General features: G+C 41.9%; 2 protein-coding genes across 2 annotated transcripts; one reads left to right on the forward strand and one right to left on the reverse strand.

Moving 5' to 3' along the window:
- Nucleotides 1-451: 451 nt before the first annotated feature.
- Nucleotides 452-1,935, forward strand: MRPS25 (mitochondrial ribosomal protein S25). Its single transcript, XM_033071219.2, has 4 exons — nt 452-624; nt 745-851; nt 1,158-1,245; nt 1,477-1,935. The coding sequence occupies exons 1-4, from the start codon at nt 491-493 to the stop codon at nt 1,661-1,663; spliced, it is 516 nt and encodes a 171-aa protein (XP_032927110.1). The 5' UTR covers nt 452-490; the 3' UTR covers nt 1,664-1,935.
- A 590-nt stretch (nt 1,936-2,525) lies between these two features.
- Nucleotides 2,526-15,148, reverse strand: RBSN (rabenosyn, RAB effector). The gene is made up of 11 exons (XM_033071212.2): nt 14,823-15,148; nt 13,428-13,571; nt 11,521-11,621; nt 10,927-10,972; nt 10,671-10,832; nt 9,517-9,758; nt 8,649-8,719; nt 7,885-7,971; nt 7,346-7,448; nt 6,834-6,908; nt 2,526-5,963 (listed from the first exon to the last, which is right to left on the reverse strand). The coding sequence occupies exons 1-11, from the start codon at nt 14,983-14,985 to the stop codon at nt 4,881-4,883; spliced, it is 2,277 nt and encodes a 758-aa protein (XP_032927103.1). The 5' UTR covers nt 14,986-15,148; the 3' UTR covers nt 2,526-4,880.
- Between the last annotated feature and the right edge of the window lie 5,874 nt (nt 15,149-21,022).

Consider the following 21,022-nt stretch of genomic DNA (forward strand, 5'->3'; position numbering starts at 1 on the left):
TCCCCCCACGCTCTGGGTCCCCTCACGCGCTGGATCCCCCCACGCTCTGGGTCCCCCCACGCTCTGGGTCCCCTCACGCCCCGAGTCCCCTCACGCCCTGAGTCCCCCCACGCTCTGGGTCCCCTCACGCCCTGAGTCCCCCCACGCTCTGGGTCCCCCCCACGCCCCGGGTCCCCTCACGCTCTGGGTCCCCTCACGCCCTGAGTCCCCCCACGCCCCGAATCCCCTCACGCTCTGGGTCCCCTCACGCCCTGAGTCCCCCCACGCTCTGGGTCCCCCCCACGCCCCGGGTCCCCTCACGCCCTGAGTCCCCCCACGCCCCGAATCCCCTCACGCTCTGGGTCCCCTCACGCCCTGAGTCCCCCCACGCTCTGGGTCCCCTCGCGCCGGCGGGCCCGCGTACAGCGCGCGCACTGCGCGGGCACTGCCGGTGTCGGGCCCCGCCAGGGGGCGCGCGGTAGCGCTGCGTGCCCTTCCGGCCGCCGCCGCCATGCCGATGAAGGGGCGCTTCCCGGTGCGCCGGACCCTGCAGTATCTTAGCCAGGGCGACGTCGTGTTCAAGAGCTCGGTGAAGGTGATGACCGTGAATTACAACACGGCAGGAGAGCTGAGCGAAGGCGCGAGGTGAGCGCGGGGCCGGGCGGGAACGAGGGCTGCCCCTGCAAAGACGCCAGGGCTTGCGCGGGCCGCGCCCGCCGCAGAGACAACGGGCCAGCCCGTGTGTCCTTTTCTCTTTCTTTCCAGAAAGTTCGTGTTTTTCAACATTCCCCAGATCCAGTACAAGAACCCGTGGGTGCAGATCATGCTGTTCAGGAACATGACTCCCTCGCCCTTCCTGCGGTTCTACCTGGGTAGGTCCTGCCCGCCGCGGGGGTCGCACCGGTGCCGTCGTTACCGCCGCGTTTGTGTCGTTCTCACTCGGCACTGCCTGGGCTGCAGCGGGAAAAAGAAGCTGCTTGACAGGAAAAGAGCTGTAGCCGTTAGCAGCTTCCCTAGATTCACCCTCATGGAGATTTTGCTTTTCCACTTAGAACATCGCATTGCACATTAACTGCAGAAGGGAAGGAGATCTTTCATTCGAGTACTTTTAAAGCCTCTCTAAACGGCATGCATGGGGAAATGGTATAATTTGATACATTATTAATTTTTCTTGACAGACAATGGAGAACAAGTTTTGGTTGATGTAGAAGATAAAACCAACAGAGAGATAACAGAGCACATTAAAAAAATCCTGGGGAAAAGCAAGTAAGTAGCACACATAACAAGTAAGCGAACATATTATCTAGCATATATAATACAAACTTTTGTGGAATGCAGAAGGAAATACCACTTTTCCCAGACAAAACTGACACGAGGGAGGTAAAGTCCACAAGGTAGGATCTGTAAATCCATCTTTCTGATAACCTGGGTCCAGGGAAGGGACAGTAAATACTGCAATTCAGACTTCTGGTACTAACAAACAGATCTCTTTTCTAGAGAAATGCTTGAAAAAGAAGAAAGAGAAAGGAAAAAACTATCACATCCAGCGACCTTTGGGCTCAAGAAGTATCATCTGCGAGAATGTATGTGTGAGATTGAAGGCCAAGTTCCCTGCCCTGCTTTTGTACCATTGCCCAAAGAGATGAGGGGAAAATACAAAGCTGCTGTGAAAAATGAGGCATGAGCCTGACATTTCAAGACCTCAAGTTATGCAGCTGTTTTTCCTCAGGACTGGACAATAAAGGTGCTTCAGTGAGAGACAAGAGCCCGCAGTTTCTGAGAACAGGAACAAGCAAGTTCATTCAATACAGACAACTCTGCCTCATAAGCCTTCTTACAGCTACAACTAGAATAATTAAGTGAAAAATAAATAAAAGTTAAAACTACCACACACAAAATAAATAAATAAATAAATAAAAGCTGCGGTTCTGTGAAGTATTGCAAGTCAGCACTTAATACAGTCTTACATCTTATTCATGCCTGCAGGTAACCAATTATGGCAAAACTAAGATCATGTTTTCTTTGGGATAGAGAGGCTGGACTAAAAAGTTAATAGAAGCAGCATAGAATTCCATAATTTGTAGAAAGTGGTGCAAGAGTGCATATTGTACTAACCGAAGACAGCCAAATAATAATATAATTCCAGCCTCAATTGAATTCACCAATTTATGTAGTTACGAATCAGAAACAGTTCAGAGTTTCTTTTCCCCCAAGATACAACTTTTGCAGTTGATACTGCAGCTCTGAGAAGCACTGGTCAAGTCAGGAATATCAGCAGGAAAGGAGAAGGGGCAAATTGGTATTAAAAGGTTTTACATCAAAAAAAACCCTAAATCATCACAGCTTCTGCCTCACCAAACAATTACACCATACCTGTAATATGTATAAACGTGATAGATTGTACTCTACTGTACAGACCTTTATGTCATGCTTACATGTACAAGTCACTGTAGAATTGTATTGCAACATTTCTGAACTCATGGTTGAATACAAAATTTCACACTGATTGAAGCATCCTGTACAAATGGTCAAGGACAAACACAACAGAAAATATACATGGTTTATTTCACCTCTTTTTACCGAGTTTTCATATAGAGTAGTGCATGCAGTTGTAACAAAAGTCAATGCTAATTAGTTATTGAGCTTTATGCTTAAGACATCTTCATTCTCTTATGCCTTGCAAACCTCACAGCAGTCACTGTATGAGCAAAAGTCTTCATGGTGGAGATGATTTTAGTATTAGCTGTCTAGTCTATCACATTTAACACTGACAAAGATCGTGAGGTATGCTAGTCTTATCTGCTTGTAAAAATAATGTATTACATATACAATAACAATACTTTAGTTATTAGTGTATTAGCCAGGAAATATAAACAAGGCAGGATAGTTGCAACAAAGAAACACTTTTTAATGGAATGCTGAAGCCATTGAAGCATTTTTTTCATGTTGATACCTAGAAAAGCATTAGGTTAGAGTGCAGGAAGCAATCCTCCTGACTAGCAGCCAAGTCTGCCCTAAATAACTACCTTATATCACCTCCCTTAAATAATTCCAGGGATTCTGTTTAGCTATGAACAGTTTTTGTTGCCTTCATTAATCTGGTGCCAAGCACCCATGTTCTATCAAGACCATTTAGAATCCTCTGTTCTTTGTTCTTGGTCCAAAATCACACTTGGGGACTCAATCAGCTCTAATAAAACATCAGTGTAAGAACTTCATGGTCTTAAGCCAACCTCTTCTGCACACCCTTCAAATCCAGATTTAGGCTACACCAGACAGACCATCAGGTATCTGTGACTAGCCGGTCTGAATTACTTCAACCCCTTACTAGTGGTATTAAGTGAGGATATAGGTGGTTTCGTCTTTTTAAACAACAGTTCCAAAAGTCCCTACCTCCACTTACTCACAGCTAGGAACCAGAGTTCCTGCTCTTTAGGTAACAAAGCTATTTGTCTCTAAAACCTTAAGCAGTGCTGTGATTACAGGTATGCCAATATCAGAGAATAATTAAAAGATACATCCCATTCCACAGAACTTCACAAGAGTAAGCCTACTATTGTTAGTGCTATAGTGTAATCTGCCTAATTCTCCTCTATTTCAGCTTTATATAAAAAACCCTTTAAGATGAACTCACCACCATCACTCCTCCAGTGATTCCTGCTGATGGGCCTGTGCCTCAAAAATCAAAGCAGTTGAGATTCCATCTTTCTTAAAAACCCTGCATTTGCCCAGCTGTAGGCTCTCCTGCATCACAGGTACTGGCTGTCACTTGGTCATCCCCCAAGCCACAGGATCACAAGAGGTCTTCAATCTGAAGTTCCTTATTTAAAACAGGTATGCCTGGTTCTCATAAAAACAGAGGGGAATCTAACATAAGAGAGAATTTCCATTTGGCACTATTGCAGCTACAGACTTTGTCTCCCAGCCATCACAAAATTCCAGTGGCATCTCAGCTTTCCATTATAAACAAAATTTTTTGTTGCTTGGGTGCTACAAAAAATGTTCCAGTCTCACAAATACAACAAACATGATCATTCGGTCACCCAGAGGATTTAAAGGAATGTGTCGATTCCATAATGTAATTAGCAGTTGGAGGTTCACCCTTTATATTACAGTTAGAAGTTGTGCTGGCCTGATGCCCCTTTCCCTGGAAATGAGCAAATGCTTGCTCCCTCATGAGCAGGTGTGAAGCCAGCATGATGCTATGACATCATCACTTGTGCTCAGAGCAAATGGGAAACCAGAAGTGGTGATAAGAAGCATCCAAATTTTACTTGGGAATCTTTATACAGACACTAAGAAGCTACTTATACTGAGATCAGTTACAAAGTTCTTCTCAGTCTTAAGACCCCTTTTTAAAATGTATTTATCAGCATTGCACAAACTTGATCTGTGATCCTGTATATTCAGCACCCTGGAGAATCACACCAGCTCTTTAACAGCCAGAGCACCATTAGCAGTTCAACTACCCTGGGTCAGGAGAGGATGAAGAAATTTTAGAAAAGTTGTCATCTCTCTTTAGTCAAAGCCACACTTGAAAGGCCAACACTACAACAGAAAGCGGGGAAGAGGGCAAACCAGCATTCCAACCACTTCCACATTATAGTTCCCTATTAGCACTTAATCCCTGGACCAAAATAAGCATTCAGTAAGATCAGTTATCATTAAAAGTCCCGTAAGAAGTTATTTGAAAATTTCTTACTCTAAGCTTCTGAGACCAGTAGCATCCCACAGTAATTCTTTCTTCAAGACTATGTAGTAGTGGCAATGTCAAACTGAAAGTGCTTTAAAGTCAGGATTTTCCAATTCCCTCTTGTGATCTGTACTCCTGTCTATAAGTATCTGCTTTACTTTCCCATATTTAACAGCAGACTGAATTATTACACAGCTCTATTGCTGCTTCAGCAGGTGGATTTCTCCTTCTGCTTTGCTAATGTGTGCTTCAGTTCCTTTAAGTTCTCTGTCAATACCTCCACCTCATCCAGTCGTCCACTATGCTTGGCATCAAATATGTAAGCTTTAATATTATCTATCTGTTGGAGAAGCAGCTCTTCCTCTATAGCCTCTTCTCCAAAGATCTCACTGTCATCCTCCACTTCAAAAGGATTGATAGAGGATCCCTCTTCAAATGGATTCCCTGAACTCCAACTGCCCCCAGGCTTTTCAAATGGATTTTCATCCTCTTCAAAGGGGTTTGAAGTACTGCCAGGTGCTCCATTACTTTGTTCATCCTCCTCACTTTCAAATGGATTATATTCTTTTTTATCACTTTGCTGAGCTGTGTTAGAGAAAGAAACTACTGGACAGGTGTCTTTGGCAAATGGGTTAGTGGGATCTTCTTCTACCTGAGGGGTATCTGCTTCATCCTCAAAGGGGTTTAGACAGGCTGGCTGATCCTGGTCTTTGTCACACTGTGGGACATTCTGGGGTTTGAGTGTGAAGGTCAAGTACTCTTTAGCTGGTAGCTGCTCAACAGCAGGAGTTTCAAAACTCGTGTCCCCTTTGATCCAAGTAACATCCAAATGCTGTTTGACTTCTCTGAAGTCTAAGGAGTGTGTCCTTGAATGCTGAGACATGAATTTATGGTGCTCTCTTTCCCACTCCTTTTCACGGAGGACCTGAAGTTCCTCCCTCTGTATCTCCTCCTCTTCTGCCTGTTTTTTGGAAAGCTCAATAGCTTTCAAAGTTTGTTGTTGATCATATTCATCCTGAAGCTGCATCAGGTTCTCTTGCAACATATGGACCTCATCTATCCTATTAGCTGCCTTTGCTTGCTTAATAAAGGATGTGATATTGTCAATCTGTTGAAGAAGTGGGTCTGCTCTCTCGCTTTCTCTCGAAATGCTAGATGTGGGTAACCAGCCTTCACATTTTCTGACTGTTCCTTTTTTTATTTGAGTTTCATCACCATTAACTGCAGAGGCAGATATGGAAATAAACTCCTTCTGCTTTTCCTCTTGTTTTCCCTGTGTTTCAAGAGCAACCTAAAATAAAAAACATGTAATAAGAAAACACCACAAGCTTGAAAAATTTCATTTTAAGTATCCATAGGTACAAATTAACTGATCTTAAGACATTGCTGGCTGATGCTAAAAGGGATCAACTGCCATTTGGTTACTTTGCAAAAGATTCTTACTTTCATACCATTCCTTACATGCTTCCTGTGAGTTTGTGATGATATTGATGAAAAACCTATGACATCTCCCTTTACAAACTTGAGGGAAACTAGGAGAAACAATTCTCTCTATAGAAAAAAAATGCCTAATGCAGCTGTGCAAAAAGCAGTTCTAGATTGATTTGGACATTAATCATATCACATATGACTACAGCAGACACCTGTGAACATCAATGTTTAAGGTCACTGATATCACTGGCTTTTGGAGTGGGATGATTCTTATTTCTCAACTTATACCTCAAGATGAAGTTGGCTTTAGTTTATAATTAATGATGTCCTCCCTCCTAAATGAAAAAAAGCCTCTCTCCCTGCAGAGACATTAAAGAAGTTTCCAAATTCTACTTATGTGAGTGAATTCCTGAACACAATTTCGAACTCAGTGTAAACTAACACACTCACTTCAGGGCTCACAGTTCATACACTGCAGCAGAAACAGCCTGTGCACCCAAGTCCCTGCTGGTTTCTAGAAGTGTCCAGCTCTGTGCCCACCTACTTCTGTTCTGGGCAGAACAAAGCAGCAGTTGGGCAAATCCCTGGAAAAGGGGATGGGACAATATAGATGAAAAAGTAACAAACGGAAATTCAGTGTTGAAGGCAACTACTCATACCCACACAGTTCCCAGGTTTCTATCTATGAGAAGGCCTGATAGAAGATGTAATAGATCCCAACCTGTCTTACCATATGCAGTCTTCTCTTCTTCAGTTCTTCATACTGATCCTTGGTTGGCAGGGACATTAGGCCAAGCAGTTTTTCCTGGCAAAAATTGAAATATTTACAGTATTGCTTGCAGGTATTCAGCCAATTTTTCAAGTCCTTGAGAAGAGAGATACTACCAGCAGAAACCTCACAAACGCATCAAAGATGCTTCTACACTGCAATCCCTGCTGCAGGTGTGCACACACCTTTGCTGCCACAGCTGCACTGCTGGGTGGGTTCACACCTCAGCAAGAGGAAGAGCCAAGGCTCACACACTACTTGGGTTCCTCAGGCCCAATGCTGCTTTGAGTGCAAGATCTGAGTTCAAGACAGGTTATTTAATGCTATCATAAGTCAACAGGGGAACTACATAAAATTCAGAAAACATAGAACTAAGGCTCCTGTCAAAATGGTTTCAAACCACAGGGATGCCTGGCAAAGAAGAGAACATTACCTAAAATGTACACTCATCTCACAGAATATGTTCTATTTACCTGAACAAAAAGTGTAGCTGAATATCTTATCATTCGCTGAAGTTGTAGTATTTTAGGATGAGGTTGAGGATCTTCGTGCAAGCCTAGACTCAAAATCTTCTTACTGAATTGAAGAAAACATACACCTTCATCAGTTCAGAAACAAAAACAGGAAAAATGCCACAAAAACGGAGAAACAATATTGGATCAAAAACTTCTGATGTTCTTCTAGATAAACAATTTTGGATATTACAATTTGTAGCACTTTCCCCTCCCAGCCTTAGAAAAGCAAAGAGATGCCAAACAAACAATTCCCCCTAAATGGTGCTGCTGTTTGTTTCCTCTATGCTTAGTTATTCCTACTGCAGAGGAATGCATGAATTTTAAGGCTGGAGAAGAAAGTAGAAATTGGTAGTGTACAGGAACAGCATCTACCTTTTGAAATGCTCTTTAAAACTGAGCAGACAAATCAGACAATTAAACTGATTATCCATATAATCAGTAAAGTCGCAACAGAGATACATACGTGCTGGAGGGAAAAGGGAAAGACAATCTTTTACCTTAAGGCATCTATAAATTCATACATTTTTTGGATCTCCACCCTCACATCATTAGCATGATCAAGGTTGTAGGCTGTCTCCCCAGCACTAAGGAATAAAGAGAACTTTACTGTAAGTCAAGCATCCAGCTAACAACACATACTAGTTATCCCAAGATGACCAAGATTCAACAATGGTAAGAACTGCTAACACTAAAGGGCTGAATGATTTTATTTCAAGCTCATGTTTAAAAAACTTTTTTTTTGTGACAGAAGTGGAAAATTATAATCATTTTGTGAACATGAACACTTCATAGAATATAACTATTTATTATTCAATACAATTATTTAATCATACATATTATGATTATTACTTATATATTATTACTTATTACTCTAGGAGAAACTGTATTCTAACACAAAAATGCCACTTACATGTAATATCTAAAATATACACATGCTTAGCAAATGTGTCTATTTTGTGGGGATTTCTTTCAAGGCAACTTGGTCGGAAAAATGTCTGACTGAGTAACTAACTACACCATTAAAGCACAATAGTTAACTCCACTAGCATTTGTCAGAAAACAAAACATTATGCTTCACAGGGTGTAGTATTTAAGATGACTGACTGTCTACATGGGGACACAATCATTACAAGCACTTTACTAGAGTCTCCACTTTATTGATAAAACAAATCAGGACTTAGTGGGGAAAACTCTTCATGAGTTTTTAGCTTCCCAGCCCTTTATATTTGTATTCACAAACTTAACTAGCAATGGGACTTACTTTAGTGATTCTGCCATCCTTATGTACTCTGGTGCCTTTTGGTCTACTTTCTCCATGCAGAGTCGGAGTTTCTTGTTATAATATTAAAACAAAATGTGTAAAAAAAGAACCGACATTAAAACACTAATGCAAGAACATGCCAACATGAATCTTTCCATTCTGCTTGTGCAGATTTAAACCTAACCATGATGAAAGGCACATTGACTATTCAAGACCCTCCAGTTATCTCCAGAACACATATGGCATTATCAGGAACAGAGAAAGACTTGCTGTACCCCTGCAAGGTGGACTTTGAATCAAGAAACTGTTTGAATGGATGACCTGGACAACTTCTAGCCTTACATCTCTTCACCAACAAGAGCACCAACAAAAACTCCCATTAATACTAACCCAGGAAGTTTGTGGACTCTGCTGAAAAGGTATCTGGTGACCATCAGTACCTGCTGTGAAGCATTTGAATGTAATGTTAACAGAGATGGTTCAAAAAATGCATTTGCCATCAGTGTAAGGACAAACAGTGATGACATCAAGTCCTATGGTTTCAGTGCAGCCCACCAATCAAATGCACAGCATGTTTAAACAGGTTCACAATTTTAAGAAAGAGGCATGTCTGAACTACTACTTCCAGATGATGAGAATGAAAATGCATAAAAAGATGTATAAAGTTAATGTGGGTTATAAATACTATATTGCAACTGATTCCAACATTTCAGATATGTCTTTGTTACATGGCATGAACACCCAACAGTGTCTTCTAACACAAGTCAGTACTAAGCCATAAAGTAAGAGTTTAGACATGAAGCAACAAGCCAAAAGTCAAGTAGTGACCACTGCAGACATATACACTGTAGCACAGAGCTTGACTTACCTCATAGAGTTTCACAATCTCTGGTGTGTATTCCTTCTCATCAATCTGTTGCTCTCTTTTCAACAGGGTGTCTTTGCAATGCTGACAACAACGGATTCGTTCATCATCTTTCTCATCCAGAACAGAGCTCACACTGCTTATGCTGCTAATGCTGCCACGGCGGGAGCCGTGCACACTGCTCGGTGAGGAGTTCGGGCTCGTATGAGAGCCCAAGGCCTCTTTGCTGGCACTGGTGAGTTTGCCTAAAAATTATACAGAGGTAATTTTACAGTAAGTGGAGAAGCCAACAGATTTTACCAACAAATAAACTGCCCTTTAAAAGAAACTTTACATTCAGGAGGCACAAAAAAACTAGGTTCAAAGACTCTGGTGAAGGATATACAAGGATTGCACAACAATCATGACTGCAAGTCAGAATTTGGGTCTTCACTGCAAATCTTGCTGTATTTAAAACTAGCTAGAGAGCAGACTGCTGAGCACCACCTACTCTGCTTATGCCTAGAAGCATTCTCATGTTTGAGCCTGCACATTCACAAAACAATGTGTAGAACAGATATCATAATGGCATCCAGGCATTGTGCTTGAACTCTCTGAAAGGCCCAGTTAATGTCATTTATCTCCACAGAAAATACAGTCTCCTCTCCAGTGCACCAGATGAGAAAAATAAAAGTTTAAAGTGGCTCTTAAAGGCCTATACATGAATTTCCCTAAGTTATTGTCCCAAGGTCCAACATTCGGACAATACAGACAGAACTGGAAATATCCACAATATTTTTAAATGTCAAGAAGCTTGGCAGTTCCTAATGTTAATAGCTCTGTAGTTACAGTACTCAGTAGAATAAATAACAGCTGTATTTACCAGAAGTTACTCCTTTTTTACTACTTACTATTCATTTATTATTTACTATTACAACTATTAGTTCTAGTAGATTTTTCAGTGTTACACAACATTTCCAAATCTGAAGAAGGAACAGAGAAAAAGAATGGAGAAATCATTCACTGTATTCTGGTTCACAGACAAGTGTCTACATGAAACTCAGTGGAAGTTTTCTGCAGAGCCAGACTGTTACCAGCACATTTTTTTCTAATGGCAAAAGAGCCAGGATGCACCCAAAGTGAGTTAAGAAATTAAGAACTAACTCCACAGTACTTACTTGCCAAAGGAAGACTGACAAATTCCATGCACTTCTTGCACATAATAGACCCACAAAGGCGGCAGTGGTGACGTCGGTTTCGGATACTGAACTTACTGCCACAGTCCGGGCAAAATGGAACATCCTGATCACTGACCCAAGGCACAACAGACTTCTCTATAGCTGTGAGCAGGAATACACACCATGTAAGTATTCAATGAATTCCTCAACTGGTTAAACTATAGGGGTAAAAAGTCTCAGGTAAGCTCACACTAACCTCTTATTTTAGCTGACTCAGTGTTTGATCTGTCAAATGATGTAAGCTGGTAGAAGATAAACAATACATTCAAGAAAATTACACTTTTGCAAGGAAAAACCCAGCACAACTCAGCCCAACAAGAAAAAGAAGCCTGGCATTTTTAACAGAGAGGGTTTTCAGCTGGTTTTACACCAGACTTATGCAATTTTCATTTTTTTTCCTAATTCCATATTCATACGGTGCTAAACAATGACTGGTCAAACCTGTACAAATCAGCACATTTTATAAATAATCCTTACTGCAGCCAACATTTAGTGAAGTAAAAGATGGAGAAAATAAAACAGGAGAACAGATGGTTTTTGAAGCATGTGGAAGTATCATCTTCAGCTTGAAAATGGTGCATAGAACCAGAAATCATACCCACAGTACAGGGTCAAACCATGTGCAGTACTCAGAGTAATGTGTAAAGAGAGTCATAGTTTAGTATCCTTTATGAAGTGCATTCCAAGATAAATGGGCACTCTTCATAATGAAATATAATTTTTTAGATCTAGGAAACATTTAGAAGGCTGGAATATTTAAAAGCTGCAATATTAAATACTAAAAATTTACCTTTTCTAACCTGATAATTAACTTATTGACTTCAACTACATAGTGATCAATCCTGGCTGCTCGGTGTTTCTTGAATTCAGAAAGATGGCTTCTCATAGCACCTGCAGGGATAACAGAAAGTTGTCCTGGTCACCCAAGTACTCTGATTTAAATGCCACTTGAAAGACAGATGTCTCTTCTTTTCACCATCTATTTCTCATGTTTAAATTCAATTTTAAAGTCACATTGGAATCCTACATTTTCACAGTGTTGCTGCAAATAAAACTTTCAGGTTAAAGACTAATCTTCAGGCTAGCAATGAACAGTGGTTTACTTCTACAGAAAACAAGAGGAGAACATCTGCAATTTTTTTTTTCTCCATCTTCATTTGTCAGTTTGGTAAACTGTTACCTAGTAGTAGTGTTCTCAAAACTAACTCCCTTTAGTTTCCTGGCTACACCTTGAACAAAAGGAAGAGGCAAGCCCAAGGATTACTGGAGGTCTATGCAGCAGTAATTTTGTTTCAGAATTCTGATCATCTGTACACCTTTAGGGGTCTGAATCAAATCCTTGATGACAGTTCAGATTTCCAGAAAACTGATCACTGAGTATTGAAAAGAACACTACAGCATCTCTTTAAGTCATGTACAATTCATAGTCGATCATGCTGGTTTAAGATTACTCTTTTTCCAAGGAAGGTGGGTGAGGTATTTAAAATCAAACTTATAGACAAAAACTAAAGACCCCAAACCAACCAGCCAATGAATCAAAAAAAAATAAATAAAATCTTTCTTCCAGCTGGTAGAACTCAAATCAGATGTTACTTTTTGATACTACCTATGTAAATGTAAAAATCTCATTTCCTCATGCTAATGAAATAAGAAAAAAAAAAAGGCTCCAGAGATGCATTCATAGTGAAATGGTCCCTCTGGGTAACTGATTTAAGCCACTGCTTTGGAGACAAGTCCCTTCACTGATCCACCAAATCCCATGCCAAAATCCCTAAGGTTCATCTTCTCAACTTTCATCAGAAAGCAGTTGTCACTTCTCTAATGGTCATAAACCTTCTCCCTAAATTTATTCTTAACTAATATTTACATTATCATTGTTCTCCAATAGTTACAAAGTCAAAATTAAAGTAATATACAGAACTCAGACCCTGTAGACCCAAAGGACTCAGTCCTAGTCTGTCAACACCATAGTGGAAACTTTCCCAGGATCCACAAGAGATGGTGCTGCTTCCTTCTCCAAAAATAATCATAATATTTCAGTTATAGTTCAGGCAATTGCCAGTAGCAGTTATTTATAATTGCAGGCTCAGTCAGCTTATCCTTGAAGTTCTGCAAATGTAGATTTATATTCAGAGGAGTGGGGTTTCTTTGTTGTTTGTTTTTTTAGGATGGTTTTTTAAAAGTAAGTCCCCTTTTATTAAGGGGGCCATCGCTACCTCAAATCCAAGGAAAAAGGTGAAAGTTTAAATCAATGGATAATCTTTTTGTCAAACAGGCAAAGTAACAGCAACTTTAAGTGTAGCCCAACAGCTGGAGATTTTATACACTTAAAATTTAACTATTTATTAGTCGATAATCCATTTTGTAAAGTCACAAGATGAAGCTAGCTGCACAGAAGTAAACATAGATAAAGCAGATCTCAGCAGCACAGGCACAATGACATGACAAACAGCTACCTAAAGGGTAGTTTGGGTACTGATTCTATACGTGTCTTTTCTTCTCCCCATTAAGCGTGTTTTCTCCACACTCCACCCAATGCATACAGGCTGCTCAAAGTCAATATGCAAACTATAACTCCCTGCTCACGAATCCAGCGCAGCACAGACACAATTCCAAGCCACTTCAGCAATACTGTAGCACTTTCCCAATTCACATCAAAAGTTATCCCCGCTGAGTGTTGCTTTCTAGCTCTCCTACCTACTTCCTGGGGCTCCCACATGTATGGATCTACTCCACCATAGCTGAATGACTCATATCGTTCCTGAGATCCAGAATCAGTTCTGTCATCATCTTCTTGTTTCAGCAATTTCTTCTTTGCTCTTTTGGCCTTCTGGACTAGATCTGAAAGAGATAAACTCAGGTTACCTAATATATCAGGTAGTTACCAAATATTCATCATGTGAAGCCAGTATAGAATATTCCTCTTCGTTTAGCACATATCTTCTTCATGCATAAGATTATCCTAAAAACATTCTTAGAACAAAAATGCAGTTCAGAGCACCACAGATGACACAAAATGCTCTCTGTTGTCTGTCACAAAGCAGCATGAGGTCCTATGGACAAGAAGTAGAATAGAACATTCCACTGTGGAACCTCACTTTAAAACAGCAACGTCTTAAATTACAGCACAGGGCATCATGTAGTTTTATCGTAATTCTCATAGTTTCCAATTATTTTCTTAAGATCCAAGGATGTTCAACACATTCCTTGTCTTACTGCACAAACTACAAATCTCAGTGTGCTTGTACACATAAATAATTTTTAAAGTACTAAACAGCCCATTGTTAGGTTTTCGCCAAGAAAATAGATTAATACTTCAAAAGTCTATCTCAAGAGAAAAAAAAAATCTAGACTGCCAGGCCACTATTTCTAGCATACTAAAACAAAACCAGAGAGACTTTTTTCAGGAAATACACATAATTAATGCCACAATTAATGATTTTAAACATTTTTCTCTCAATATAAAATGACATTGTGTACCCGAGGGGGTAAAAAACAGAAATATATTAGTAAAACAAAATTCAAAGAGATTTTCCAAACACTACTGAAAGGTGGAAATCCATAACAGACATGAAACACTCCCAGCATCTCCTGCCAGCTCTACCACCCACATGCTTTTCCATGTTTTCCCAACAACAACCTTTCTTAACTTCACACTTTAACTGCAACCACAGTTTTATCTACTGTCAAAACAAGAAATTAATGAACTGGAACCCGACAAGTGCCAGAGATTCCCCATATTCTCCACAGTCTTCAAGTAATTATTGGGTATTCACTGGGTAACAATACAATTCCGAGTTTTCAGATGAAAACAAAGCAAAAAATCCAAAAAGATCAATAGCAAAAATCGTGGATAAAATCAGACATTTGAAGAGCAGCGTCCTTTAGCGCCTACTTTAGAATCAATTTATGGAAAGTATCGGGAGAAGGTAAATTCTATACTTGGCCCAAGGAGATTTACGGAACAATTGAACTGCATGACTCGCCTGTAAGTCCTTTTAATTAATATTTTATTATTGTCAGACATTTGGGAGCACACGAACAGGGATGTCCCACGGCCAAGCCGAACGCGTTTACCGCAGCCGCCCTTACTTCGGAGCTGCGCCCTGACGTCCCGGTCTTCGCCCGGGTGCTGCTCCTCGTAGTGCGCCTGAAGCTGCCGGAACGCCTGGAGATCCTTCAGGCACAGCGGGCACAGGAAGCCCTCGCGCACTTCGCTCGGGTCTCCGAAGGCCGCCGGACAGCCCGAAGCCATCGCGGCCGCGTGTGCTGCCCTCACCGGCCGCCGGGACGCGGGGGCAGCATCGTCCTTAGGCACTGCCTCAAACGAACCGGGCCAGCGCCGTGCGAACGGCGGCGCAAGATGGGGGCGGAAAGGCCGGGCCGGGCGCGAGCCCCTCCCCGGGATCCCCGCCCGGCCCGCGCAGGCCCCGCCCGGGCAGCACAGCGGCCGCGCGCGCCTCTCTCACGGGCGGGGCCGCAGCTGCGCACGAGCAGGGAGGGGCGGGGCTTAAGGCGCGCCGCCCGCCGGGGAGAGGCCGCTGGGGGCGGCTCCGCCCGCCTGAGGGCCGTGGCCCAGCGACAGCCCGGGGCGGGGCTCGCCTCACCTCAGCGCCCGGGCGGCCGGTGACTGTCTCCAAAGCAGGGCGACTGCGGCCCGTCCAGGCTGTCGGGAGCGGCAGAGCGCGGCTGAGGGCGGGGCAAGCGCTGAGCCATCGATGAGAGGAAAAGGCGGGGACAAGGAAAGCTCGTCCGCCACAGGGGGAGAGGCTGCTGAGAGCCGAGCAATCGATGGAGGTTTGGAGCTGGGTTGTTGTCTTTTCTGAGGTCAGGACCGCTCGCTCCAGCCGCCTACCAGTAGGCCCCAGTAACGGGCCCGTAGGGTGCGGTGACAGAGTCCTCTCCAGGACGGCGCTGTTACGTGGGGGCTCCCGCCCCGCTGCCCTAGAGCCGTTCCCATAGCGGTGATGGCTCTGTGCTGTGTATCCTGACCGCTGAACACGCTCAAAACGACCACCGTTGGCAATATCAACACGCTCGACGTTCCCTTTCCCAGCCTGCGGAGTCTTTCTAAAGGAAAGTGTCCCAAAACTGCAAACCAGAACAGCCGGTGGCGTACTTAGGCACAGATGGAGCCCAGGAATCCCACTACTTGCGTCTTGACAAAGAGCTGTGTAAATCAACGGCAGGGCCTTTTTAGTATCCGCTTTCTGATGGTGGCTTTTGTTTAGTATCAGCTGGCAGTAGTCCCTTCTCTCACACGCTCCCAGATCAAATAGAAACAGTACGAGTGTGTAACTGCGCTTCGACTTCACGTGTTACTATTACAAGCTTTTGGAGGCAAGAGATTTTCCTTACATGGCAATGCTATTTACACTTGAGTCCTGTCCATTAAAGGTGGACATGTCCTGCTCTTCTGCCCTCCAGGTTAAGTCCTTTGAAACCTTTTCAGCGCGGATCGGGATAGCGTGGGGAGGAAGAGAACCAGCCAGAGGCTCGGTGTCTTAGAGGATTCGCCTGTTGTGGTGTCACCCGCCTGGATTTGCTGGAGCTGGGCAGCTTCCTTGCGATGAGCCAAACTTGTGTCACCAAACTTGGCATCAGCTACCTTTGTTGTTCCTTGCCCTTTTTGTCCTCTGTTGAGGCCAGTGAGTTATAACTCCCTGAACAGTGAAAAAACGCTACAGCGATACACGTGTCTCTAGAAGAACTGCAGCATCCATGTAGGTGCAGAGCTCTTGGGGAGGTTTCTGTTCGTATTTCAGTTTTCTGGTTCCTGTTTCCTGTGCGTGATTTGTCACGAGTGTGAAAGGGAACGGGCAGAAAAAAGGGAGTGAAGGATGGGGGACGTGGCAGTCACTAGATGGCACAACAAGCACGTCTGAGAGCAGCCGACGGCCTGTGGGGGCCTCGGCCGTGCATTTCACAGGTATTTGCTGTAAAGGTTTTTCTCCTGCCTGTGAGCTGTGAGCCCTGTTGACCCGGGCAGTTCATCTTCTCTTGCCGTTCCCAGGTAATAAGAATCAGATGTGTAAGGAAAAGCTGTACAAAACAGCAAGCTCTTTCCTCAACCCTTTCTCTCCACAGCTTCAGTAACTGCTCTTTTTCAAAAATAAAGTCTTAAAGGCTAATTAAAGTGGTAAATACAACAATTGAAATCTGGTAGCCTCCTGTTGGGATATAAACCATGCAGTGAGGACTGCCTGCAGTGAGTTGTGAGGAGGATGATGGCATGCTGGGTTGTGCACAAGAAATCAAACATTTCACTGTATCTTCAGTTAATTGTGCTCCTTTGCATATTCTCCATTTGACCACAGATATGAGAACACATCTCGCCAAATGAATCTTTTTTCAAGTACTGGTAAAACACCGTGTAGTATCAATCACTCTTAAAAACCAACATTTCATTCAAAGTTTTTGAGGAAAAATGGCTCTTGTTTGCCTGTTTCTGAATATAAGTAGTCTTTAAGCCCTTCCTGAGGGACTCATCCCCCATGAAGTAACTGCACCTGCTCAGTATGATTTGGGTCTTTATGAGAGCATTAGACTTACTGGGAATGTCTCAGAGACAATTAGAGAACTCATGCTACAAAGTTATACCAGTTTGCCCCCAAAGGGAAATTTGAGCTTCTATGTCCCTTAGCAGACAATGAGCATGATCTAGTTTTGTGCTGTTGTAAACAAGGAGATTTTGGCTGCTATTATTTGGTCAGGCTCATCACACTTCCCTATACAGAGAGTGTTCACGAAGTGAAAATATCCAGGTCAGTCTAAAACACTTCAGTTTACAGTGCTTCAAAAATTAATTTGTCTTCATCCAGCTAGTTGCAATAGGAAGAGGTATTTGGAGCAAATTAAACCTTACTGCAGTTCTACAGGTGCTCTTGGGGACTGTATTTGTATCAGGAATGGCTCACAGGGAATGAAGGCAAGCAAGCAGTAGCACAGAAGGACTTGCTCCAGCGGCAAAGTCAGACCTGTACTGCCCCATCCTGCTGCTGGGATATAAAAGCTCAGCTGACAAAACCCCACATCTATTAGGTGCCTCCTCCTCTGCCACAATCAAAGTCCTTTGCAAACAGTAAGAAAATACGTGGTTTGTGAGTTGTAATAATTCTTAACTCTGAATTTTAGGACCTGGTCTATTGCTAAATTGGTCATTGCTACTGATGTCCATGTGGAGAAGTTTCAGTGGGAATACGGCTGAGAAAGGGGACACAGTTGGCCCTGTAGCCATGGCACAGCTCAATCAGAAATATGTTCCAGTTGGGGTCACCTGTGTTCTTCAACTTCTTATAATACTTTCAATACCATTTGGAATGTTTTATAATGGAATCTGATCTCAGCACAGGAGAGGTAAATGCATGTGATGCCTGTCTACTTCTCAGGGTATTCAAGTGCAATCTTTTTCATAAACATGCTGAATAAAAGGTTTAAAATATCTGAAATTTAACAGCATTGAGTTCAATATAGACTCTGTAAACCGAGTGTAAGCACAAAAAAAATCAGACTGTTCTTAGGAAAATCAGAATGTTCTTTGTAAATATTCCTTAAATGAAATGCTCAATCACTTAATTTAACTTAATGCTGTTTTTTAAATTTGCCTGAATTTAATTTTATAATTTAATGATAGATTTTTAAAAATTAATTTTAAATTTCCTGACATTGAAATGGGTAGCACAAAATTCATCTTACAACATTAATGATCTTTGATTTTAATTTATTAGAGAAGATGTTTTTTGTTTGTTTAGGTGGATCTAACCCAGAATTTCCTGCATTCTTCATTTTGTTCAGAGAACTAAAATATTTTCATGTTGCTGTTCATTTTATCAAAGCTCATATATTCAATATACTCAAGTTGCTTATACTAAACATTTGGATACATAACAAATCTGTTTAATTAGTCTGTGTAGACAGGGTAGAAGCTACATTTCCATGCCAAACCCATAATTTTTACTGTGTTTGCAGTCTCGTCAATCCAAACTGACAGCCTCATGGTTTGTAAGAGCAGCAGCTGACTGCTTGTTGAGCCCCTTTTATCTGATTTGTTGTTTAACTGCTTTGGTACCTGCAAGCCAGTCATCTTCTCAAGTTTGTTTGTTCCCTTAGCACTGCTGAATAATCTGTCATATTCGTTCTGAATGCTGTGGAGTGGCAGCACTTACATAAAGTAGGTGAATTATAAAGAGGAGAGATGGGAAGACTCAGAATTCCTTTGCATTTACATTTAATTTAATGGTTTAGCTGTAAGAGCCATACACCACAATGCCTGGATTCCATTCAGGGCTCATTTCAAGTACACCACATTTGGGTGCTGTCTCTTCTAGCCTCTCATCTCCTCTTTTGTCTATGGACTTGTGCAGCAACCAATTGCCTTCTTGAAGACAGCATGTCTAAAAGTAATAAGTATAATACCTCCACCAGTTGGTATTTGACAGGAAATTAATTGTGATTTTTTGGTAGGGTTTTTGTTGCTCTCTTTTTCAACACCACTTGCTTGTTCAAAGAGATTGCCTTTTGTCTTAACTGTTTTGGCTCAGAGAACCTTTCATAAATTCTTACTATATTTTTCATTTGTCTTAACTTTTCTCCTCTTCCTCTTCTTTTTTTTCACAGAGCTTCTTCAGACACCCCACAGAGTACCAGCTTCAAAATCAAGAGGGAATTTATGGTGGAAACATATGCTTCTCTGTGAAAATTACTTTCATTCAGCCATCATATTTCAGGCAGATTCTTCAGATCACTTTCCCTGGTTTTCTGAGTCATAATCTAATGTTTTCCCTATACTAGTCAGCTATTAAATTGTCTATGCTGCATCATATTCATTACATCCATTACAGAGTGAAGATGGTAGTGAACTAGCTATGGCACGTTGGATCCTTGTTTGCCTGCATTCCATTTTGTAGGAGTATTTGTGCAATTTATTAACTCCAGATTCCCCCTCTTTCCAATGCATGTGAACCAGAAGAAAGTGAGGAAATGTTAGCTTCAAGAGAGGAAGATATTCCTTCAGTCAACCCTTCTGGGACATGCTGCTGTCTTGTCTGGATCACTAGCTATCAGTTCAAACCACACGGTCTGAAATAAGTTTAAGAGCTGTTTTCACCATTGCATTGATATCTGACATGCCCCATCTCTATCAGAAACGGATATCCTGCTCTAGCATACCAATACAATTTATGATCTAGTAACACTCCTTCAGCCAGTGCTCCTTCCATCTCGTGAAAGCAGATAAGATGAATTGGCTGGTACCTGACAAATGCCCCTTTCTTGATTTCCTTCTTAGTACTTTTTAGCTATATTGGTTTCATCAAGGAAAGAAAGCTCAAATGTCTTTATGCAGGTCTAAAACTAATCTTAAGGCAGGTACATTAACTCATTTTTCTCAAGGAGTTTCCCATCTGGTTTTATTGAAGGTCTCTGTGTCCAACCTTTCCTCATTATCCTACAGGAGTGGAGGAGTTCATGCTCTTATCAGAAGGGGAAGAGAGGCTTCTGCATTCCAATGCTAATAGTCCACATACCCATTTCCTAAAATCAAAAGGATTTCCCTGTCATTATATTTTTTGTGTCATGTCTCTGCACAATCTAGACCTCACACAGTCTCATCCCTCTTGCATTCTCCACTTGAGTTCTTTCAATCATATTTTTATTTATAACAATATCCTGACTGACCAATGCTTTAAAGTTGCAGCTGACCCTTTAATGTTAACCGAGTTACCAGGGAAGCCGTGACTCTACTTCAGCTCTGGTGATGATGTTGTTTTCAGACTTCCTTCAACTAATGAGCCATTATAAGTAGTAATAAAGATATTTGTTGGGGGCCACATATCCTTTGGAAGAAACACACAGCTCATGCTAATTACAGTGGGTCAGCAAAGAGGTCAAGGCTTGCAAGTGTGTGAGAGTGGGCATAGAACAGTAATGGTGAAAGGTGTTGAAAATAGTTGCAGAAAATGTTAATTGTGCAGCTGGTGCACATGAACTTTCTCCTCCCATTAAAAACAAAGCTCATTTTGAAAACACTTGTAAAATCTGTGCTTTAGGAATCAAGCTCCCTTATGTCTCAGTAACTGGTAATACCCAGATATATGAAACTGCAGTGGAATCAACAAAGAACTCAATTTGCGCAAGGTTGTTTTAGTCTCTTATTTTAAAGAAATAAGATTTTGCATCACTGTGCTGCCACATTAGGGCTATTGCACAGCTTTGCTCTGTGGATTTAATTCAGATTATGCAGAGGAGATTTTTCTACTGACTTCCATGACCTTTGGACCAAGTCTGCTGCTGAT

The sequence above is a fragment of the Catharus ustulatus genome, chromosome 13 (genome assembly GCF_009819885.2).
Source record: "Catharus ustulatus isolate bCatUst1 chromosome 13, bCatUst1.pri.v2, whole genome shotgun sequence".
Taxonomy (NCBI): Eukaryota; Metazoa; Chordata; class Aves; order Passeriformes; family Turdidae; genus Catharus; species Catharus ustulatus.